At 32.3% G+C, this 21,585-nt stretch overlaps 1 protein-coding gene across 2 annotated transcripts in view; it reads left to right on the top strand.

The window, feature by feature from the left end:
- The first annotated feature begins 3,555 nt into the window (after positions 1-3,555).
- LOC138714842 (autism susceptibility gene 2 protein homolog) overlaps positions 3,556-21,585 on the top strand; it is a 634,091-nt gene continuing 616,061 nt past the window's right edge. Inside the window, exon 1 of one of the 2 annotated variants that reach the window (XM_069847029.1) lies at positions 3,556-4,195. In XM_069847029.1, coding sequence (XP_069703130.1) covers positions 3,956-4,195 — 240 coding nt within the window. In that variant the 5' untranslated portion in view covers positions 3,556-3,955. The remainder of the gene's footprint in view (positions 4,196-21,585) is intronic. The other variant, XM_069847030.1, reaches the window with a different exon arrangement.

Here is a 21,585-nt window from a genome sequence, read left to right as displayed (position 1 = left end):
ACGTGTATCCTTTTATGATTAATGTTCTTCAAAAGTGAGATGCTTTGTCTTATTGTTTGATAATTTAATTCCTTAATAAAGTAGATGTGTGTTTGTTTCCCATAATTTGTTATGTATTGATTTTAATGCAACATGAAGTATTCAGTTAGGCGTACTTTAATATCAGAAGGCACTCTTAAGTTCTTAAAAATCAAGTTATATTCGTTTCAAATTCCGGTAGGGAAAGTAAACATTCCAGTTACTGTCCAAGAGCCTCGAAGTAAACCCCTGTGTAAAAGGGGCTGCAAGGGTTTCTGTAACAACTACGCATCAGTATTGTGGTTTAGTGCGACAAAAAAAAATTCTTTCTTCTTCAAACTTGTTTATTGTTGTACTCGGTTGACGATTGTTCAACAGAGCTTCTTGATGTTGAGATAGTATTTCATTAATTTAATTTTTTTTACGTAGGCCTACTTCAAATAAAATATATGCTGGTTAATTGATACAGTAATTGACTAATACCGGTACGTTTATCTTTTCTCTAATTATATGTGGTCCATTTAGCCACTTTCTACTTAACACACAACTGACTATAGTACATCGATCTGGAAAGGATAGTCTTTTTAATAAAATATGACACTCATGTTTGAACGAAATGGATGCTGTTGTATTATTCAGTAGATTACATCAAAAACTTTTTTCATACTTATTTTTACTTGACTGTGCTTCATCAAAAAGAGAAAACCCTTCGCAACGAAGTTTCTTTATCTTTTTCATAAATATTTTAAGTTTGAATACTTTTTAAGTCTGTCACTAAGGTGCTGATATAACAACAATAATAATATAAACTTAAATGTCAAAACTCGTTATATGGCTTATACGCCATTTTTGTTTGCTGTAAATAAAGTAATAAAGCTGAGTTTGAAACTATGCTGTGAAATTACATTTTTTTAAATCTCAGTACATTTAATTACATGAATTATATATTTATAATTGTGTGATTTCTTTGCTCTTAATAATAGGTTATTATAAAACTACAGTTTGTAATAAAATAATACGTGAGATTAAAGATTTTAAATGTTTATTTATATTTATAAATGAATGTGTGTTAAAACACATTTTAACTTCACAGCTCACCTATGAAATTTTTATGCTACATGTAAGCTGAAAATCACTTCCTTCACTATTAAAAATTTATAGTGCTATCAGCTGTTCGAAATGGGTCTCTTAAAGTAAGTATGTGACCATATAATACTGTCATTTAAACTACTAATTGATCTCGTAATATTGTAAAGGAATGTCAAACAACGAAATTTATTCGCTTATACGTAAAGGAAACGTAAACTCACATCTATAGTAGCCGTTCAGCATGCCTCCAGCTGATGGCTCTGAACCGATGTCATAGTCACCAAACACTACCATATGTTAAATTCCCCCAGAAAATTCGCTTCCATTAAAACACCAATACTGGCGTAGTGAGGGCGTGCCAAAGTTGCTAACGTTGCAATCACTTGATTTATTGTGATTTGAATATAAAAATGCCTTAATGTATGATACGTTGTTCATTATGGTGTGAAATATAATTAACGTTCAGGGCAACAGTAAGGATTTTACTTAACGAAGGTTTCATTAGAAATAATATACAAAATAGAAATGCACGTATTATATTAGACTAATTGAGAAGTAAATAAACAAATTATATAAACAATGTAGAAACTATATTTGGTGTAGCAGCCGAAAGTTGTATTATTACCATTTTGTTTTGATTCCTGAACTCTTGTTCCGACGAATCCTAGACAATTTTATTTATGATGGACAAAGACTACGTTGACGTAGATTTTCTCCTCACTCTCTTCTTTACACAAATAGTGTAATAATACCATTTTTATTTTTGTGTTTATTATTAATCATTACCCATCTAACATCGAAGAAATGTTTCCAGTTTTGGAAAAAAAATTTTCACATCTTTATTCTTCTTCTTTGTCGCTGATGTCTTTTTTTCTTTTTCTTTCGATTCAAAATAGTTTCGGAATAGATGTGACCATTTAGTTGATCATTTATTCTTGTCTTCAGAAATATATACTTTTAATTCGTTAAAGACATAATAATAATAATAATAATAATAATAATAATAATAATAATAATAATAATAATAATAATAATAATAACAGTAATAATATAATAATAGTTCGAATGTTTTTTCATCTACTCATTGATAATTCTGTATTGTCTCTTAAGCCATACAGGTAATATTGTTTCGTTCTACTGTTATTATTCACGGTTCTTCTAATACCAGAACGGATAGAAGTACGAGCTCATAAAATTTAAATATTATTATGGCTTTACATATTTTTATTGCTTTATGCCTTGTTTAGTCATAGACACTGACTTTTCATTGTTAAATATCTCTCATGTAGCTTATCTTATGAAAAAAATGGCCGTTTTCTTTAAATTTCGGTTAGTCATTTACCTCCTTTATGTAAATAAAGTGGTAAAGTACAGTATTTTAATATTAAACACTATTGTTCCTTTAATTTTCTTAAAATAATGAAAAAATGTTATCTGTTGATAGTTCTTTGCGTAATTTCCAGTGATTTGATATCAGTACATGTACGAGAATTTTTATGTTAATAATGATTAGTTTAATAATAATTATTAATATTATTAATTTCAGTAATACAATGTATTTTCCATTCAAGAATAAAAATGGAAATATTTTTTTAAACTGTAAACCACACATAAAAACCGTCGAAATTAATTATTAATTATATGAAATAAAAAATTTACTTCCAAAGATAAGAAAGAACAGAAAAGTGTCTACATTTCACATTCTACACAAATGATAATTGAGCAGACATTTGATGACATTAAATATTTATTCTCGTGGAAGGAAATAATATTTCTCCATCAAAACTTGAACGTGATACTGTAATGTATCCATATACTTCTGCTGTTTTTCACTTAATACAATAGTGTAAAGTTGCTTAGAAGTAGTGGTAAAAGTCTTCATTCCTTATAATACACTTAATAACTGCTAGATTTCTTATTTATATCAATGTACAATTTTCTTTATTAAGTTAAGTATAAAAAGATACATTCATAATAAGAATGCAAACATACAGCTTCTAATGCATTATAGGGCACACTCTGATCGCACCTTCCGAGGAGAAATATTGACAGAAAATTCCTCTATTTCTGAACAACCCTGTAATCTATAATAAGAATTATGATTTATATGTACATTCGTATGTTCATGTCTTAAAGTTTAAAATGATACACTTGCAATTACTGGTTTTCTTATTTTGTGTTAATTAATGTAGGTCTATTATTATTGTAATGTTGGTTCCGCAGTACTGGTATTTTTAATTCATGGATTGCAAATATTCTTGTATGTTCTTTCCATGTAAATAAAAAGTAGACATTTTAAACATATTCTCCTTCCTTATTCTGTTATTCTCATCATATAACATGTTTCGAATTATAAAATCGTTGGTTATTACTTGTGTTAGTGAATTTCTCTCTCGTCCGGTGGCTACCCTGCTGAACTGCTGCCACAGCCTTGTTCGTTTTCATACTATGACATCGTGCAGTAGTATTGTATTGACTGGTGTTGAAAACTGAGCAATAATGTGGTAAATTGTGTGGTATTATTACTCGGACTTTTGTACATTTTAGAATGGTAGTAATGTGGTGAGTGATGTGTTGATGATTTTACGAGAAGAATGTAAAGACTAGGTTGCGGCCGGCGGATGGATACGCGGCCATTTTAGGAGGCGATGCGGCAACCGTGTATATTCCGCCATTCGAAACAATCAAAGTGTTTTTCTCCAGGTGCAAGTCCTGGAATTTTGGCGAATAGTTTGTGCTATTTATGAAGTTTGTGATATGTGATACGTTCGGATCAATCTGGAGGTTTTAAGGATTACAGTGAAGTGAGAATTTTGTTTGTATGTGGTATACAGGATGAGGTAGGGCGATGGAAAACGAAGTGAAGCAGCGGAATCAAAGAAATCGTCGACGTGAACGGGCGCAGCGCATGCAAGCTCAGAGAGAAAGCAAAGCGAAGGATGGAGATAGTGCAGAGGACGAATCTCCAGCCCGTGAAAAACCTCAGAGACCCCCTAATAGAAGAAAAAAATCGAAAGAGCCAGCGTTCGAAGAGGACATCATTGATGGATTTGCCATTTTAGCCTTCCGCACGTACGAGGATCTCGAGGTAAGACTGGCCATTGTTTGGGTGGCCCGATTTGCTGTCATGTCATGAATTTTCCGATATATTTAATATATGCGAATATTTGAATTTTATTGAATGCTATAATATTATCAGACAGCAACAGATCTGTACTGTAAACGTATAATGGGTCTAAACGTAATTCTGGTATGGAAGTGTGGATTTGTGTGACATACGGTTAGGAATATATTTTTAATGATTACATTTATTCACTAGTGAAGTTAAGAAGCTGTGTTTTCTAAAGTGAACGAAATTCGCATTTAATTGTTCAGCTGCATGGACTGAATCTTCAAGACAAAAGTTTATTTTGATACTGAAAATTATATTTCAGTCACAAGTTATGTTGCTTTGAATATTGAGTTTATTAAATTGAAGTAAACGGGTTTTCTGAGTGTTTTATAGAATATAAACAAGAGCTTTAGAATAAGCTACTATGTGAATAGAGTTTTCTAAATTATAGGCTATATAATAAATTATGGCATGACCTTTCAAGATAGGCATTGTTGTTATGATACTGCCACATTGATTGATTTTACTTCTAATCCTCTTTCACAGTGCAAGTGAAATTAATGAAATGGAATACATTCAGGCAAAATGAAGACTAAGTAAAATGCTCCCTTTAAATGACTATACTTAGTTGTTTATGTTTTAAATCTAGTGATATAACTAAGGCGTAATTATAGGCCTATGAAATCCAACTTTTGTTCATAGAGGTTAGAATTAAAATGTTGGGCCTAATAGAAAATATTCATATTGATACAGACATTGATGAAATAAATAAAACAATTTCTGTACCAAAAAAAAGTTACAAAAATTTATCATCGTCACAGAATTAGGCCTAATTAGGACTATAGGCTAATAAAAGAAACGTATAGATAGAGCATCTTATGGAGTATTCCTGATTGGGTAATAAGGCTTACAATACAGATCCTTTGTACTTAAGTGCAAGACGTTAAAAGACTAATTTTCGAACATGTAGGAAAGAAAGAGTTTCATTTTTCGCTGGAAATATTTGTAAGTAAGTCTATTGTAATCGGAAAAGTATCTCAGATAATAGAATGTGAGTTCGATATATTTCTGGAAATTATTTATGCATGCATTTTAATATTTGTCAATGTAGGCCTACAAATATTGAGGAAATCTGGTGAGTCTGTAGGCTGTTTTTGTTTTTATTCCTTACGAAGCAAGGAATTAAAATGATTGGGTTATTACGCCTACGAATTACATGTTAAATGCCATTAATGTGTAAGATTTATGTAAAATATTGAAATATTTTGCTATCATTCTGTTGAAGACTAGAATGTTTATGCGAAAAGATTTAGGCAGGCCATTTATTATTATTTCATACCAAAAGCGAATTTTTAAGTTACCATCCTTTTTATGTTAATGAAATGCGAAAGCATAGCCTTATTATCTTGAGGAGGGGTGAGATGAGGACATGCTATTAAGCAATTTATGCTATTAGAATTCTACCCATATCTTTAAGTCAATTTTACCATTCATTATTGAATGATTTAAGTTGGTGATTGTCCTTGAAAGATAAGAAGACAGCGAGTTCATATTAATTACCGTTTAGAAGCATACATTAAATTTGCATGATGTAAGCTTTATGCTACGTTAATATAGGCTACTAATAGTATTATATAAACACAACACTCAGCACTGTGGCAATATATAGTTTTTTTTTGGGATAAGTTAATTACTGCTGAAAGGCATTTTATTGTATTGATTGCGGCATCTGAATTTATCACATTTATAATTTGTTAGAGAAATTATGTAACATATGATTGAATATGTGTTGTTGGAAGAGTTTCAGTTGGCGATCTGGTGTAATATTCTGTAATTGCAGCTCTTGTTTACTTAACTGTGTGATGTTGAATCTACTGCTCTTACTGCGATACTGGTACGTAAGAATAAGCCTCCCCTTGTTCTTGATCTTGACGTGATATTGATTGAGGTGAGTGGTCAGCTTGACGCTGTGGCAGCTTTTCTCCTCCTGTGGAAGGAAGGTTTCCTCTTTTACTGACTTGAAGGAAGTTCTGTTTTGGAGAAGCAGACGAAGAGGATGATTTCAAGTGTCATAATTCTTTGAATGCATTATTTATTATTATTATTTTCCTCTGCTCGTCTCTTTACATACCTTGAGCATTGAGTGTAAACAAAATATTGTGAAAGATATGGCCTCCATGCAGTGTGAGAATATCTTTGTCTTGAACTGTATTCAAACACAGTACGTAATAGGCCTATATGTGCGTGTGTGTGTGTGTGTGTGTGTGTGTGTGTGTGTGTGTATATATATATATATATATGTAATGCTTGTGTATGTATGTGTAAGTCTATAATGTCTGTGTGTAGGCTGTGTATGTAAGTATGTGTGTGTGTGTTTTTTTTTTTTGTATATTATTTGAGTACATGAGTAATATCGGTACATGTATGATTTACAATTATTATATACATTATTATGGATCATATGCGGAGACTAGGAGGGAGATAGAAAGAAGGAAAGTTTGGAGAATGCTGGGTTTGTAGTGAAAGACGTATCCTTGGGCAGAACACTATGAATGAATGAATATACATACATTATTCTGCAAGTGTGTGTATGTATATGTGTATAGCCTAAATGAGGTGTGTGTGTGTGTGTGTGTGTGTGTATATATATATATATATATATATATATATATATGGAGCCTAAGTGAGTTTTGTGTGTGTGCGTGTGCGTGTGCGTGTGCGTGTGCGTGCGTGTAATCGTAGTGTGTGGTTGTAACATGTTCTCTGCATCTTAAACTGCCTGTATTGGATTCGACAGTTTTACATAATATAGATAGGCTATGTACAGGTGTGTAATATTTGTTTTAAAAATAAAATGTAACGATGATAAAAAAATTGTTGTATTTTATGACAACATGAAATGAAAGAGAAAATATACTTTGCCTAATGATAATTGTGATGTGTCTTGTAAAGTTGTCGGACCTATTTTATAGGCCTAATTAAATTACCATATTTGTGGACTGCGAGGTTTTGGGAAAGGACAATGTAAACATGAGCAAGCAAACGAAAAAGTTTAGCCTATAGTTTCTTTTACAGTTAGGCCTAGTACTATACATACATATCTGCAGACTCATTGAAAATTATTGGCGTTATTGAGCAGTTGTTAGTAGGAGTATTAATATTGAAAATTAATGTTCATGTACTGTATAAGGACAGGTCATAATTTAAATAAGCAGGCCTAATTATGTACAGTGATTGGTTAGGATTTGAGATTTACAGTCAGTTCTCTAGTTTTCAATTCATCTTTGAGAAGTAGGCCTGCGCAAATATTGCCTTATTGTGTTCTAATATATTTTCATCTTTCTCGCTTATGGTTACTCGTAAAATAAATTATTGTACTCTTTGGGAACCACTGAAAAGATTTCTTCTCGTATCATCAGTTTAGAACTATTTCGCACCTGTGCAACGTTTTTCTATTGGAAGTTTAGTGTGTAAATTATTTACAAATAATCTCTGACCTTTGGTAAGGAAGAAATTGTTATAAGAATGTGTTTTCTGGTCAGTTAATCTGCAGTTCATAGGTGGAGAACAATGTAGTTAAATTAGATGTATGGAAGCGTTGAAGTCATTGATTGCTGAGTTGTGTCTGAGAGTTTCAGCTGCTTGGAATACGGTTATCTTTTGCCAATTGGCAAGCTGTTCTGGGAGCGCTTGAGTCCAAGCACAGAATGTATATGTAAACAACTTGTCACATATATCTAGTAGGTAGGTCTTTGCTCCTTCTTGAAACTGTAAGCTTAAAGGAATTTAGGAAGAAATGTTTTTGTTATTTGTAGGAGCTAGCGTTGAGATCAAGTTGTGTAGCTTCAGATTCAAAGATTTAAAAAGCTTGTCTGTGCTGATTAATATAAATATAAAACGGCCGTAATCTTTCTTGTAGTAATAGAAGCATTGTAGAGCGCCATAAAATGTGTATACAAAAAGACTACGTGTCATAAAATGTCTTTCTTTTTAATGCATTACAATGGAATATAACGATACAATAGGCTTAACGGCTTAAGAGATGAAAAATAGAAGAATTATAGAGCATAACCTTCTTGACTATAAGAGAAACAAAGGAATTTTACATCACTTACTGATACTAAAGTAATTATAGAAAACACCAACCTGCCACTGTAATTAATGTCACAATAACGTTTCACGTTAGATTATGAAATATAGTACGATTCCCCATGACATAAATGTCTCTCTTGAAAAAAGTTTGGAAAGGAGGAAGATTATATTTAACCCTTAAATACACAAAGTATCCTATAGGATACAACAAGTTAATAGGCTATATGCTATAATTTTAATAGAACAATAGAAAAAAAAATGGTAGGAAAATTAAATTTAACCGAAATTTCACAATACTATAATATTGTACAACATATAAAATATGGACATCGCGATAGTTGTTCTCTTTACAGTCAGACACGGTTTAATAAACTAACTTAGTGTGAGAAATGAAGTTTTGCCAATGTAAGGGTTAAACTTCGTGTTAAAATATTGTTTCTTGAGAAAAGAGATGCAATTATTTCTATTTTTCTTGACTCAAAGTCAGTTTAGAGAGACTGCTTCAAGTGAACAGTTTTATTCAGGGTTGCCTAACATTTTAAGAGTACAACATGGAGGTTTCTTCGTTTTCCAAATAACAGAAATACCTACTGAGTAAACTGAAAGTATGAGGATAAATGTAATTATAACTTTGTTACTAGTTGTATATTACATTTAGTAACCATTATAAAAGTTAGTTTTCTTTTCCTTTCCGTTAATTCATTTAGTTTGAAACTTTCCTACAGGATATTGATTAGTCTTAACATAGGACTACTTACAGCATGAATGGTTTGTGGTATTCCAGTCGTACGTACATTCCTTAAGCGTTTTCGGAAAGAAGTTTTTGTAAATATTGAACACATGGATTAATGTGTGTCAAATGTAACACATGAGTTGAGGAATAATGTAATTTTAAAGGCAGTTTCTCAACCGATGACCCACGGACCTTTACAATCCATAGAAGGAATAAAGACGGACGAGAGTATTTCGCCTTGCTCTATTTCAACCCACGTTTTATCCCTAGCTTTCTTCTGTAGTACGTTTGCAGAATTGCAACCAAAACAACTTACGGTACTGAAAATTAATGTTTGAATACATAGGCACTAAAAATAATTCGAAGGACCACTCTTACCTGCAAAGAATCTCTTTAAACAACTGACTTTGGGAAACGAAATTTATTATTTCTGGAGGTTTATGGCTGGTCATAATGCTTGGGTGGAGGTAATACGTGCAAAACTGTACTATAAAGGCCTGCGATCTCTTATATTCTGTTTGTAGACTGCAGTGTTCTTTGATGTGTAGAGTGCCATACCACAATGCAAAGCAGTTACTTTATAGTAGTAGTATTAATTTATATGAATAATACATTCAATAATTTTAGCGTAATAGATGCAATTTTTAATAAAATAATTGTAAGAATAAGTATGTTTATAAGAACTTAATCATAATCATTTATTATATCCACTGATCATATACATGATATGGGACATGTCATATTTACAAACTAATAATTAATTACATAATATACATAAAAGTAATAACTATAATTAAATAAAACACAAATACAAATATAAAAAACTTGGAACTTGATTGAAGAAAACTACAGGTCAGTCTATTTCGGCTATAAGTCTCGTTTGCACTATATCTTGAAGTCAGGAGTCAATTTCAACCATCGCGTCTTTCATGAGAAGACATCCTTCTCGAAGTCAGGATCTGGAAAAGAGGAAGTAAAATTTTTTGAAGTAAGGGGTTCTTTTTCTATTCAGTTATGACAGTTTTCAATAAATTCGTTCATACTGTAAAAGCAGTTTTTGATTAAAATTTTACAAAGAGCTTTCTTAAATTTCTGATGTGCAGATATTTCTTTAAGATAATTTGGTAGACTATTGTACATAAGAAGACCAGCATGAATGAAACTGTTTTTATATAGAGTTGTGTTAAAACTTTCAATAAAAATATTATCTTTATTTCTTGTATTGTACTGGTGTGTGTGTCTGAATTTGTAGGAAAGCTATGCAAATTATATTTGATAAAATTTAAGGTTTCATAAATATAAATACAGGGTAATGGCAAGATATGTAATTTTTTGAAGAATGATCTGCAGCTGGTAGTTTGAGACACTTGAACTATATCTCTAATAGCTCTCTTTTGTAGTTTAAATATTTGGCTTGCATTGGGTGAATTACCCGAAAAGGTTACACCATACGTTAGGATAGAGTGAAAGTATGCAAAGTACAATGTTCAGGATAATATAGCCTATGCGTAGAATTTAAAAAAAAAACTCTTTAAATAGTCTCCAATTTTAAAAAAGAGTGAGAAACTTTGGCTTTTGTATTTGAAATTACGGGTTCCGTATTCCTTAAAGGACAACAGAAAAGTAATTATTTGTAGGATATTAACCTCATAACCCAAGGTGTGAACCAAGAACTTCCTAAATACATTTTTGAATAAAAAAATTACAGTCAGATGTACAGTTTGTGTTTGGTTTAATGAAAACTCTGGATTTGTTGAAATACGTGTTTGCAAATAAAGGGTGATTGCCCAGAAGGTCATTAACCTCTGGACAACAGTCTTATGGAACCTTGAAGATAGCCTTCGAATTGAATGGATTATTTGGCATGACATAAGCAATATTCAACAGAGACATCAGTAATTGTTACAATAGAAGCAACTTTTCTAGCCAGGCCATTTCGAATAATTGCTTGTGATATTCAGAAATACTTAGTAATTGGTGACATATTGTGCCATTCTAAAGGCAATTGATAAGAACCCCTGTATATTATTTCTTACGATCAGATAACTGCTTTCATAACTGGAGAATGTATTTTTATGTTGCGAGTAAGGCAATAAATTATTGATTTATAGGCCATAATAGTTCTCTGAAACAGGCAGTCTAATGATAATTTAAGTACTAATGAAATATAAATTGAAAACATGAAGTTACGGTAGTGTTTATTATGAAGTAAAGACCTCATTAAATAAGTCAGTTAGATTTAAGTAACTGATATTTTAATTAATGCTATTGTACAAGGCTAGTGAATGAGGAATTTTGATTACACAGGAATTTCAATACATCATTCTTTTTATTTAAGTGTAAGTACAGCAAGGGCAATTACTATGCATATCAGGTGTACATTTCTGCAGCAGAGATTCGATGGGATATCTGGTTTTGGGAGGAAGGACGAACTTTGAGGTTATGAGACTGGTTTGTTTATTGCTTAGGTTAATTTATAGTAGCATTATGTGATTCTGCTTAATATTGTGAAGATGGGGGAAGGTAAGATGGAGGAGAAGAAATTATTTTTGTGGTGATTTTGGTGCTTATGATGATGGGACAGAAGAATAATACGAGTAAGATGTAGAACGAGAACACCATGATGATGTGGTAGTTAAAAAAATGAAAATAAGGTGGATGAGGACAAATAGTTTACACACATTGTATTTAGAAGCAGAGTCCAGGTTTTATTTTTAGGAAGACCTTAATTTATTTCCCGAAATTTATTATTCTAGTTGTTTATGACAGTCCATATTTTCCTTCATATAAATGTTTGGATAGATTATGATTATTAACTCATTTGTTGGTTTATACAGTGGATTATGCGAAAGAAATACGTAAAAAAAGTATTATTATAGGCCTACTTATTAAAATTCATTTTGACAAGTTTATAATTTGTGCTCATGATTGAATTTCTAATTAGCTGCTTTGACAATTGAATTGATTCTGTTTTAATTGATGAGAGAAGGCACTTCAGTTTGCTGTCTAATTCCAAGACAGACTGATGCCTGAATTGACCACTGTTTGTTAGCAGGATGAAGGGAAAGACTTTCTGTATACAATAGACAGAGTAAATATTTAATAAGGAGAAATCTTCAAATATAGAGTGAAGTGTTTGTCCAGATGTACATGTGCGCATGCTTCGGTATTTCAGCTTGGAATTGAAGAATGGCTAGTTTTATGTGATTTGGAATGTGTTGACATTCGTCAAATACGAGGTAGAGTTCGACTGGCATGTACTGAGATGTTCTGGATTTAGCTTATGTCCAATACTTCTCTGAGAGTTAAAGTACTAGTGTGTAGTACCTTATTTAGTAGTTTACTGTTTTTTAAATTCTTAATTTAGTGCTGAGTATTTATTTATCTTCTTACCAGGCTGCGAAAGCTCACTTCTACATCTTGGAAATAATTTAAGTTTCAGATGTTCATTGTTTTGGATTACACCTGTAAACAAACTTTTTGACAATAATTAAGCTTGTATTTTTGAGAGGGGGAGGTAACTATAAATGTGTTAAATGTACAGGCACCTTGTTTGTTTCTTATGAAGTTGTTGCAAGGTACAATGTTTTGTTTGGAATATTGAAAAATTTAATTACAGTTTTGAAATTAATCTCTGAAAAAAATATGTAATTGAATGAAAGTTCTAATAATGAAATCAATCGTTGAGCATGATTAGGCTACTTGTTTTTGTAACTTTCAACCGAAAACTTTGCATTTGTCCTTGTAATGTGTACTAAATTCATTTCTACCCATCTATTTCAGTTTGGAAATTAAAGTGTAACATTAATGAAAAAAAAAGAGAATATGCATTGCCAGATTGAAGTTTTGAGAGAGATTGTAATACTGATAACAATAAACTATTTTTACCCCTAATCATCTTAGTACGAATTTGAAAACATGCCTTGAAGTTTTATGTGTGATAGTCTGTGGACTAGAAGACTGCAGGCTTGATTCTGGATGAAGACAAAGAATTCGTCTTCTCACTATAATTTTCAAGATGAACCAGTTAAATTCTTGTTACATGATTATCAAAGGGTATTAATTATTCCTAGAAGTAAAATGGATAGAGTATGACAGTAGCTGTGCTTCTTTGGTGTTAAGGTTATGAAAAATGTAGAATCTCTGCTTCCTTGCACTCCATTAGCCTTTTTATGGTTTACGTACTCTGGTAAACTTGGACATGATTTTGTGTGTGTGTGTTTTTTTTTTCCTTCTTCCCTCTCTTCCGCTCCATTTCATGAAGTATTAATGGTTTACAATTTTAAATTTCTTTTCAAAATGTTCGATTTATTTTAACCAAGATGAACTAAAATTGTACAAATTGGAGACCAGACCTTCAAAAAAGCGTTAGAGTCGATACTTAAAGAAAAGTTTGTCTTATACCTGTAAACAAAAATTAAAAAAAAAAAAAAAATTAGTTTTGGTTGGAAAATTCATGTCCTGGTTGTTTAATATAAACTAAATATTTACTTAAATAAGTTAATTAAACTCAGTATAATGGTTAAATAGTTTAAGTTGCAGAGAGCATGTTGAGTGAACATTGGTGATAACATTTGGATGTCATTGGTTTACAGTGATGTAAATGTATTGGTGTGATGTGTAATGTTACAGCAGCAAATGTGACATTTATTGAGCTTAATTTTGCTTCAGGATTACTAGTAGTAATGACCGGGAGCAATTTTATACAATTCAAGCTTCATCATCTTTATTATCAGCCTACGAACTCCATGGTAAGTGGAGATACAGGCAATGAATTTTTCTCTCTGTTGTGGGTGTTTGGAACCCTTGCAGCAGCCAGAGCGTGATGCTAACCACTGCACCTCGTCTTGTGCTGTGTCTTCTTGTCTTAATGTAGGCCTATTTCGAAAAAATTGGGTTAATTGCATGTATCAATCTCTTATCCACTCTTCATAACCTGAAAGTTGTATGATGCATACGTTTTCGCTGGTTTCATAAAGTTCTATTTAATACTAGGCCTATCTAAAATAGGCTGCTTAAAGGAGCTAATCTGGCTCTGTGAAACACAAAATGGTCAATGTAGAGTATCCACCGGCCACTGAACGAATATTGCATACTTCTGTCACTGCCAATGTGGCGCTATAAACCAATTTTCAATACTTTTATCACAACCACAACATATTTCAATTCTTATATATATATAATTATTACTACATTAACACATTTAGTAGGCTATATCACGAAACATGTAAAATGTAATTATTATGAAAGTCGCCATGCTTCTTCTTCAAATTAGTAGTGTTAGTATGATCCACTTCCACTAGATGGAAACCGACACGATTGGCAAAGCCGGCAATACATGAAAATGAAATGATACTAAGTGTGAGGAATGTTACTATAGGTTGGGTTAGGTTTTTAGTAGGCGTGTATTATGTGACAGGTTAGGTTAGGTTTGATTAGGTGTGTAGTATTATGAGAAAGGTTAGGTAAGGTTTGATTAGGTGTGTATATTATTACAATGTTGGCAACAGTGAAACTCACTGTTACATTAAAGAAATATGGCGGTATTCTTCAGGTCTCCCAGTAATTACATCAGTTATCTATTACTCAATACTTTAAATCCAAGGCATTATGAAGGTATTTTATTAAGTTCCTGTAGTGGCTGGGACATAAGTAACATTCACCTACACATTAAAGGGAGTAATTAACACATTGTATACACACTAATACTTCTTGGCATATATTTCAAACATTGTTACCATTAACAGTTCTACCATAGTAGATCTTATAGTAAACTAGCAGATATTTTTATTAAGTTGTCGACTAAAATATTGTAAAGTTATGTTGCTGAGGCCTGAGAACGAAGGTTCAGCAAGTACTGATGTTATTGTACAGTATTTCAGATTAGGCAGTGGAGTTTTACCTTTAAGCTAGTTTCAATATGTCAGCTGCTGAACGAAGATTCTTCAGTCCTGTGTTCTTCTTTAAAACTTTGTCCAATTTTGTTTTCTCTTTTTCTCCAACTTCTTCAGGCGCTTGAGATATTTCCCGTATGGCTGTATTGAGAAGCTCTGTTCATACATTAGTTTTTTTCTCAACCCTCGAGAACCGTAATAATTCCAGAAAGCAAAGTGTAGTTGCACCTTAAGTACAGTCAATTTAGGAAATTGTCACGATTGCCGAAATAAAACGAATTTAATTGCATATAAATGCTTGCTAGATTTAAATTCAATAATAAAAGTATGCAGAAATATGTCCTAATGTTAAAATCGGTACTTTAGGTCTTATAAAACCTACATACTATTTGGGCTTAATTTACCATAAAAAGAATGTGTACAATTTCTGCTTAAGTACCTACTCATGGAAAAGAGCTTTTTACGTGAAATCCGTTGTCTGATGATACACAGGTTTATATGAAACTTTGTCTAATACTGAGAAGATTGATAATAAAATGACCCTAATTGAAATAATCGTATTGTTTTTATGAAATTGCGGTTCAGTCATACATATAGCTCTGTTCACTTTGGACTTTTAGATGCTTGTTACAATACTGTACAAGGTTTTGAAACTTGAGATCATGATTGTATGCTGTATGCTGTATGCTTGTATAATGAATATAATGGGAGAGTTTTTGTCATTAACGCTGTCTTCGGTGGTAGACTGTAATGTTGTAATAGCAAGTAAATTAACGTTGCTTCAAATAACATAATTAAGTAAACAAGTGTTAAAAAAATATCAGCTCATTGCAGAGCTGCGAGGACACTGAGAATTACTCAAGTTTTTCCTCCAATTTGTTTTCTTCTTCCATTACCTTCTTTACCTATCCCCCTTTTTTTCCTACTATTTTCTTGTCATCATCTTAAATATTTTCCCCTTCCCTTCTGTCATTTACCTTTGCACATTTTTGTTCTATTTTTCTGTCACATTTACTTCGTTTTCTCCTAGCCCTGTTTCTTTCTTATTTCTCTCTGTTGCTCATTTCTTCATTTTGATCATTCTTTTTCTATTACTTCTGTTTTTCTTCTTAATGTCTTCTTTTTTCACCTTTTTTCTACTACTCTTAGTCTACATATGTTTATTTCCTTTTCTTATTTTCTTCTCGTTATTTTTGGATTTTCTCCTTTTGTTGTAATTTTTTCGCCTCTTTCTTTTCTCCATTCTTTTTCTTTTCTGCTCCAGTTGCCCTTTATCTTATCACAATCACCAACCTCTTACCCTCTACTTTCTTTCACCTCCACGTCTTTCTCTGTATAAACTTCTCTGTTTTTGTTTTAATCTTTCCATTTTGTTTGCTTCGTTCCCCCCCCCCCCTGTTTTCTGTTCCTTTTCTCTTCATGTGTTCAATCTTAGTTTAGTGAATTAGGTTTCACACCCCAAACATATCAGTGTCATTAAATACGTTGAATTGCTTGCGTATTATCTATCAAAGCTCGTGTGAGATATATTGGATGACGTACTGGGTGAAGTTATTCTGAATCATAACGCAGGGAAGAACAAAGTACACCCGAAACTAAATACCGATCTTCAGTAAGAGATAAACTGGACCATGACCCAACATTAATGAAGGCCTCGATAAATATAGCAGTTAAGTAGTTAGTATTTAGTATTGATAACGATTGTGATATCAGTTTTGCTTCTGAGAAAGTTATATGTTCCATTCTGATGCATACAATACAAAATTTGTGTACCCCTGTTTGCTTGTAATATGGTCGTAGTGGTAACATGATATAGTCTGTTAATCTTTGTGTAGCAACGTGTAAAAGATCTTCTTTGATGTCTGTTGTTGATGTGTACTTGTCATGAGGCTTGCTAGTCGCCAAGAGACAAACAATTATATACAGTACTTCCTTACTACGTATAATTTTTAAGCATTGCTTTTCCGCAGTTATATTTGATATGGAAATAACTGCCGTGTAATGTCTTATAGAGCTAATGCACACTTCATGAATGTATGTATGGATGGGTATCTTAGTTGCCTCCTTGAAGTCGGTGACCGACAATGTTGCCATGTGTTAGCATTTAACTTATAATTTGTTTTTATTGCATTGAAACAGCCAATGCTACTTTTACTTAGTTGAACTGCTGAGCTTTAGCATTGCTTTTTATGGGCTATTAATTCTATCTGCGTTCTTGTATAATTTATTCTGTATCGGTGGAATAGAGCGAGTTGGCAAGAGACAAAGAGTTTCCAACCTGGTAGTTAATTTTTTTCTACAACTAGTTTCAACAATAATAATTTAAGACGTGTTTTTTGTTCGTTTCCCTATTTATAAATCAGAAAAACACTTTATACATACATACTATGAATATAATTTGAATAGCCTGAGAAGTTCAATTGTATTAATTTATTCCCAAAAATTAGTACACATCATCATCATCGTCATCATCATCATCATCATCATCATCATCGCTCAATATTACGATTCGAGTCTTCAGCGTCCTACCCTTCTGGTTTGTAGTTCGTGTTACTTTTGGTAATCACTTTCAGTCTTGTAATGTTTGATTAATTTACGAATGCATCGAGTGTTTTAATTTAAATTAGTACTCATAAAATGATACTATTAATAAACCGTAGTAAGAAATAAAGATTCGATTTCCTTTTGAAACCAATTATGAGTTCGAATATCATTTAGAACCTTATACTTTCTGTATTTTTTTATAACAGCTAATCAGAAACTTATAAAATAGGCCTACGTGGAAATTAATTTCAGACTTGGAACAAAAGTACTGTAATAATTTTAAGTAGTTTGTTTGACCACTATTACGTCACTCCGTGACATTGTGTAGCACTGGTATATTATATTTCTTGGATCACTCAGTGCTTGTTTGAATAAATGAGAAGTTCCAAATAAAAGAGGATTATCTCAGTTTTTGTGTGTTAATCATTTGCTGGTGTTGAACATAATTTATTACGTGTTTTATAATGAGGTATTTAACAGTAAACGTCTAATTAAGTTGTATTAGCTGCATCTATGATGTCATAGTTCTCAGAAGTTGTAGTAAGCTATGTGGGATAACGGGATAGTAGCATAATACCGTCTCCCTGTTTTTGAACGTCATACAGTGTTGGAATGCTAAAATGTTTTAAGATAATATTTAGAATCAAAACAAAACATAGCCACAGGAAGTTTATCCATGCTTTGTTAAGGCATGACCCAACATATTTTTTTATTTATCGTTTCATATAGCTTACTTTGACGTGTATTTATATTGTTGTAAGGCATAACCTTCAAGTTTCCGCCTACATTGACCATTGATGGATATTTATAGCAACTTCATGCTTGCTAAATTACGTGTATTGTATGACTGGGGTTAACGTGTAAAAAACTTTCAGGCACTTTCACCTGCCAGGTTTCTGTTTCAGCAAAATACTAGAAATTATTTTCAAAAGAGTCACATCGGGAAAATTGAATTAAAAATTGTATAATTTCATTACTTCACACATATGGATTAAATTTAATTATATAATTGTTTTTATTATGTACACGTAGGCTATTAATATTTAGGCTATTACGTATCATGTAACTCATGAAGCACAACCGGTGTAGCTCATGCAATAGGGCGTTTGTTTGCTGATTCGAGGCTGCGCTTGGACCTGGGTTCGAATCCCTCTTGGGCTGCTTACGTGTTTTTTCAGAGGCTTTCCTCAGCTGCAATCCTCGGGACTCATCTCGCTAAATACTATATTGCGATCAACAATTCCATCGACATTATATAACCTATAGGCCCTAATGCTTTTCACTCTATTCAGTTCGTACGTCTCGACTTCTTCGTGGCTATAATATTTTGTCTAGGCGCATGTAATATTTAACTTACCATAACTAACTGAGATTGAGTCTTAACATTAGTTTGGCAATGTTGCTTAAAAGAGTGACTGGCTTGTGCTGTTCTGAGCGGCTAAACAGCCACGATCTCCATGAACGAAGTCGCATGAAAAGGGGTATAGTAGTTGATTCAGCGTAGTTAAATAACCGATAAACTAAAGATTTTTATAATAATGAAAGAAAATCATACTGATACAGTATCTACACTATTATTTTCTGACAGCGAAACTGATGTTGACAAGTTTGAGAACGACCTTGTGTAAAGATAACGTCAAACTTGTCATTTGGTAATGTATCAACCTACACTACATATGTTGGTATGTTCAATAGAATTCATCCTCTCGGCTATCGAGCGCGTGTGACAGCTCTTTGTTCTTGGGGTGTGTTATTTAGTTTTATTTTGAGAAATTCCATTATCGAAATACCCTAGTAACAGTCTTTATATTTTTTCTGTTCTGTCTATTAAATAAAATGTAACTTACCCAGTTCTCTTTCACATACATAAACGTCATTATTTGTCTAAAAGTAGGTACCTCTTTACCGAATGTAAGCACTTCATTTCGATTGACTCGATATTTGATGTGCGTGTCGGTGTACATATCTAACATGGTATTTTATTTGAATAAACTTTTTAGGTTATGTTCTTTAGAAGAGAGTATTTCTTAATGTCGCATAGAAGAAGATCATCTTTCCAATATTACTTTCTTGTGCGATACTTTTCGCACTCATTTCTCTTGGAGCTTTGCAGCAATTAAACAACTACTGTAAGTTGCCATAATAATCTGTTTAATTTCTGTAATTGCCAAATTAATTTCTTTTATTTATTTTGCTCCCAATACGAGAATAAAAGCAGTCCTAATCCTATTTTATTTTGTTGTATCGTTTGCAATTGTACCACAGTCTAGTGTATACAGTCACGAAGCTTGAGTTGTGAGGGTGCTAGGAACAATAGACTGTGCAGGTACTATTTCGCATTGTCTGTAATGAGGCGATATTAGCGATCCTAGTGGTTAGCAACTGTTTATGGATGCATATTTACTACGTATTGAGCTTCGTGACTGTATATACTAGACTGTGTTTGTACCTTGCAAAAGCTAAAATGCGAATTGCAGTTTCTAGTAGAGAAGTTAGATTCTTAGTTTTTTCACAAGGTTAAATTGTTTGTCTCCCTTACGTGTGTTTTTTTCAAAAGCGGTCTTGAACTACATGACCAGAAAATTCAGCTGTTCGTGAATATTTAGTATTGTCCACCGCTGTGGAGTAACGATTAGCACGTCTGACCGTGAAACTAGCGGGCCCGGGTTCAAATCCTGGTTGGGACAAGTTACTGGTTGAGGTTTTTTCCTCAACACATTGAGAACAAATTTATTTATTTATTTTGCTAATAATTGTAACATAAAATATAATATATACAGAAAAACTTTAGCTCGGGTAACTTTCGGCGGTGGACCCTAGACTCATCTCACTCAGACGCTAGATAATCGTAGAAGTTGATAGCATCGTAAAATATCCAATTAAAAAATATTAGTCTTGGTTCATGTTCCTGAGTGAAGTGAGGACGGAATGGTCTAATCTTTGAAGGTAGATTGTGGTTATGATGTTGGGATTTATAATTATAAAATAAATTCCAGTTTTGTGTGTCTTTCTTGTAATACAGCATCGCATTTTACAGAAGCTTTGTAAAATATTAGTCCACACAATTGTGGAATAGACTGAAGTTTTATTGTGTTTACGTTGGTTGTTACTTGTGTTACTACTATAAATATTTTTAAGACTATGGATCAGTTAAAATAACGAAAAAAAAAAAAACGTTAAAAAATGGAAATTTTGTTTTTAACTCTAAAAAATAAATGTTTCAGTTTTCTAAATCTATGCTTATTTTGGCCCTATGGCAATTTAAAGTCTCTCATAACGAATTTATGGGGACCAGAGCGTGCTTGGGGCTGCAGTGCTTTAAACTGACACTCAGCAGTTATTCTGACAGACTTTGTTCTTCATTCTAACTAATTTTACTTTTTAGTCAGTTCATATTTCGCGCTGTTACGTGGGAGAAAAATGTGATTGACCTGTAATGGAAGGAAGGATGTCGATAGTAGCCTATATTATATATATGCTGTACTTTGATATTAATTTTCTCGATTTTCCAATTTTCAACATTTTGTAACATTCAAAATGCTCTAATAATTGCAGTTTTCTCCAATCTCAGTCAAATTTTGCACAGAAGTCCACATAAGCATGTGAAGTAAAGTGACACATGTGTTTTCTTCTGCTATTGAAAGTATTCAAATCACCATGTGTTGAGGATGTGATTAGTTTAAAAAAAAAATTGAAAAATTAACTAAAATGGCAAATATTTTTTTCCTCAAAAGTAATTGCAAAGATATGAAAAGTATGTGTCATATTTTACATACATCTATCAAGAATAAATTAAATATAGGTAAATTTAAAGAAAAATTATGTAAACTTTGAAAATTTGGACAGTTATAATTTAGTATCAAAAGAACAAGAATAACAAATATAAGTAAACTAATTGAAATATGAAAGTGAAAATTTGTATATTACATGTCCACGTTGTAACACATATGTGGCAAAAGTTTCAGATTAACTGGTGTAAAAATGTAGAAGTTAGAAATTTCATAGATCCGTAGCCTTAAATAGTTTTTAATTTTAAGTAGACACGTCAATTGGGAAAACTTGACTTTCGGAATGGGTAAATCAGGGGAAATTTTCGACTAGTG

The sequence above is a fragment of the Periplaneta americana genome, chromosome 15, assembly GCF_040183065.1.
Source record: "Periplaneta americana isolate PAMFEO1 chromosome 15, P.americana_PAMFEO1_priV1, whole genome shotgun sequence".
Classification (NCBI taxonomy): Eukaryota; Metazoa; Arthropoda; class Insecta; order Blattodea; family Blattidae; genus Periplaneta; species Periplaneta americana.
The sequence above is the reverse complement of the archived record's forward strand: the minus strand, read 5'-3'. Positions and strand labels throughout refer to the sequence as shown.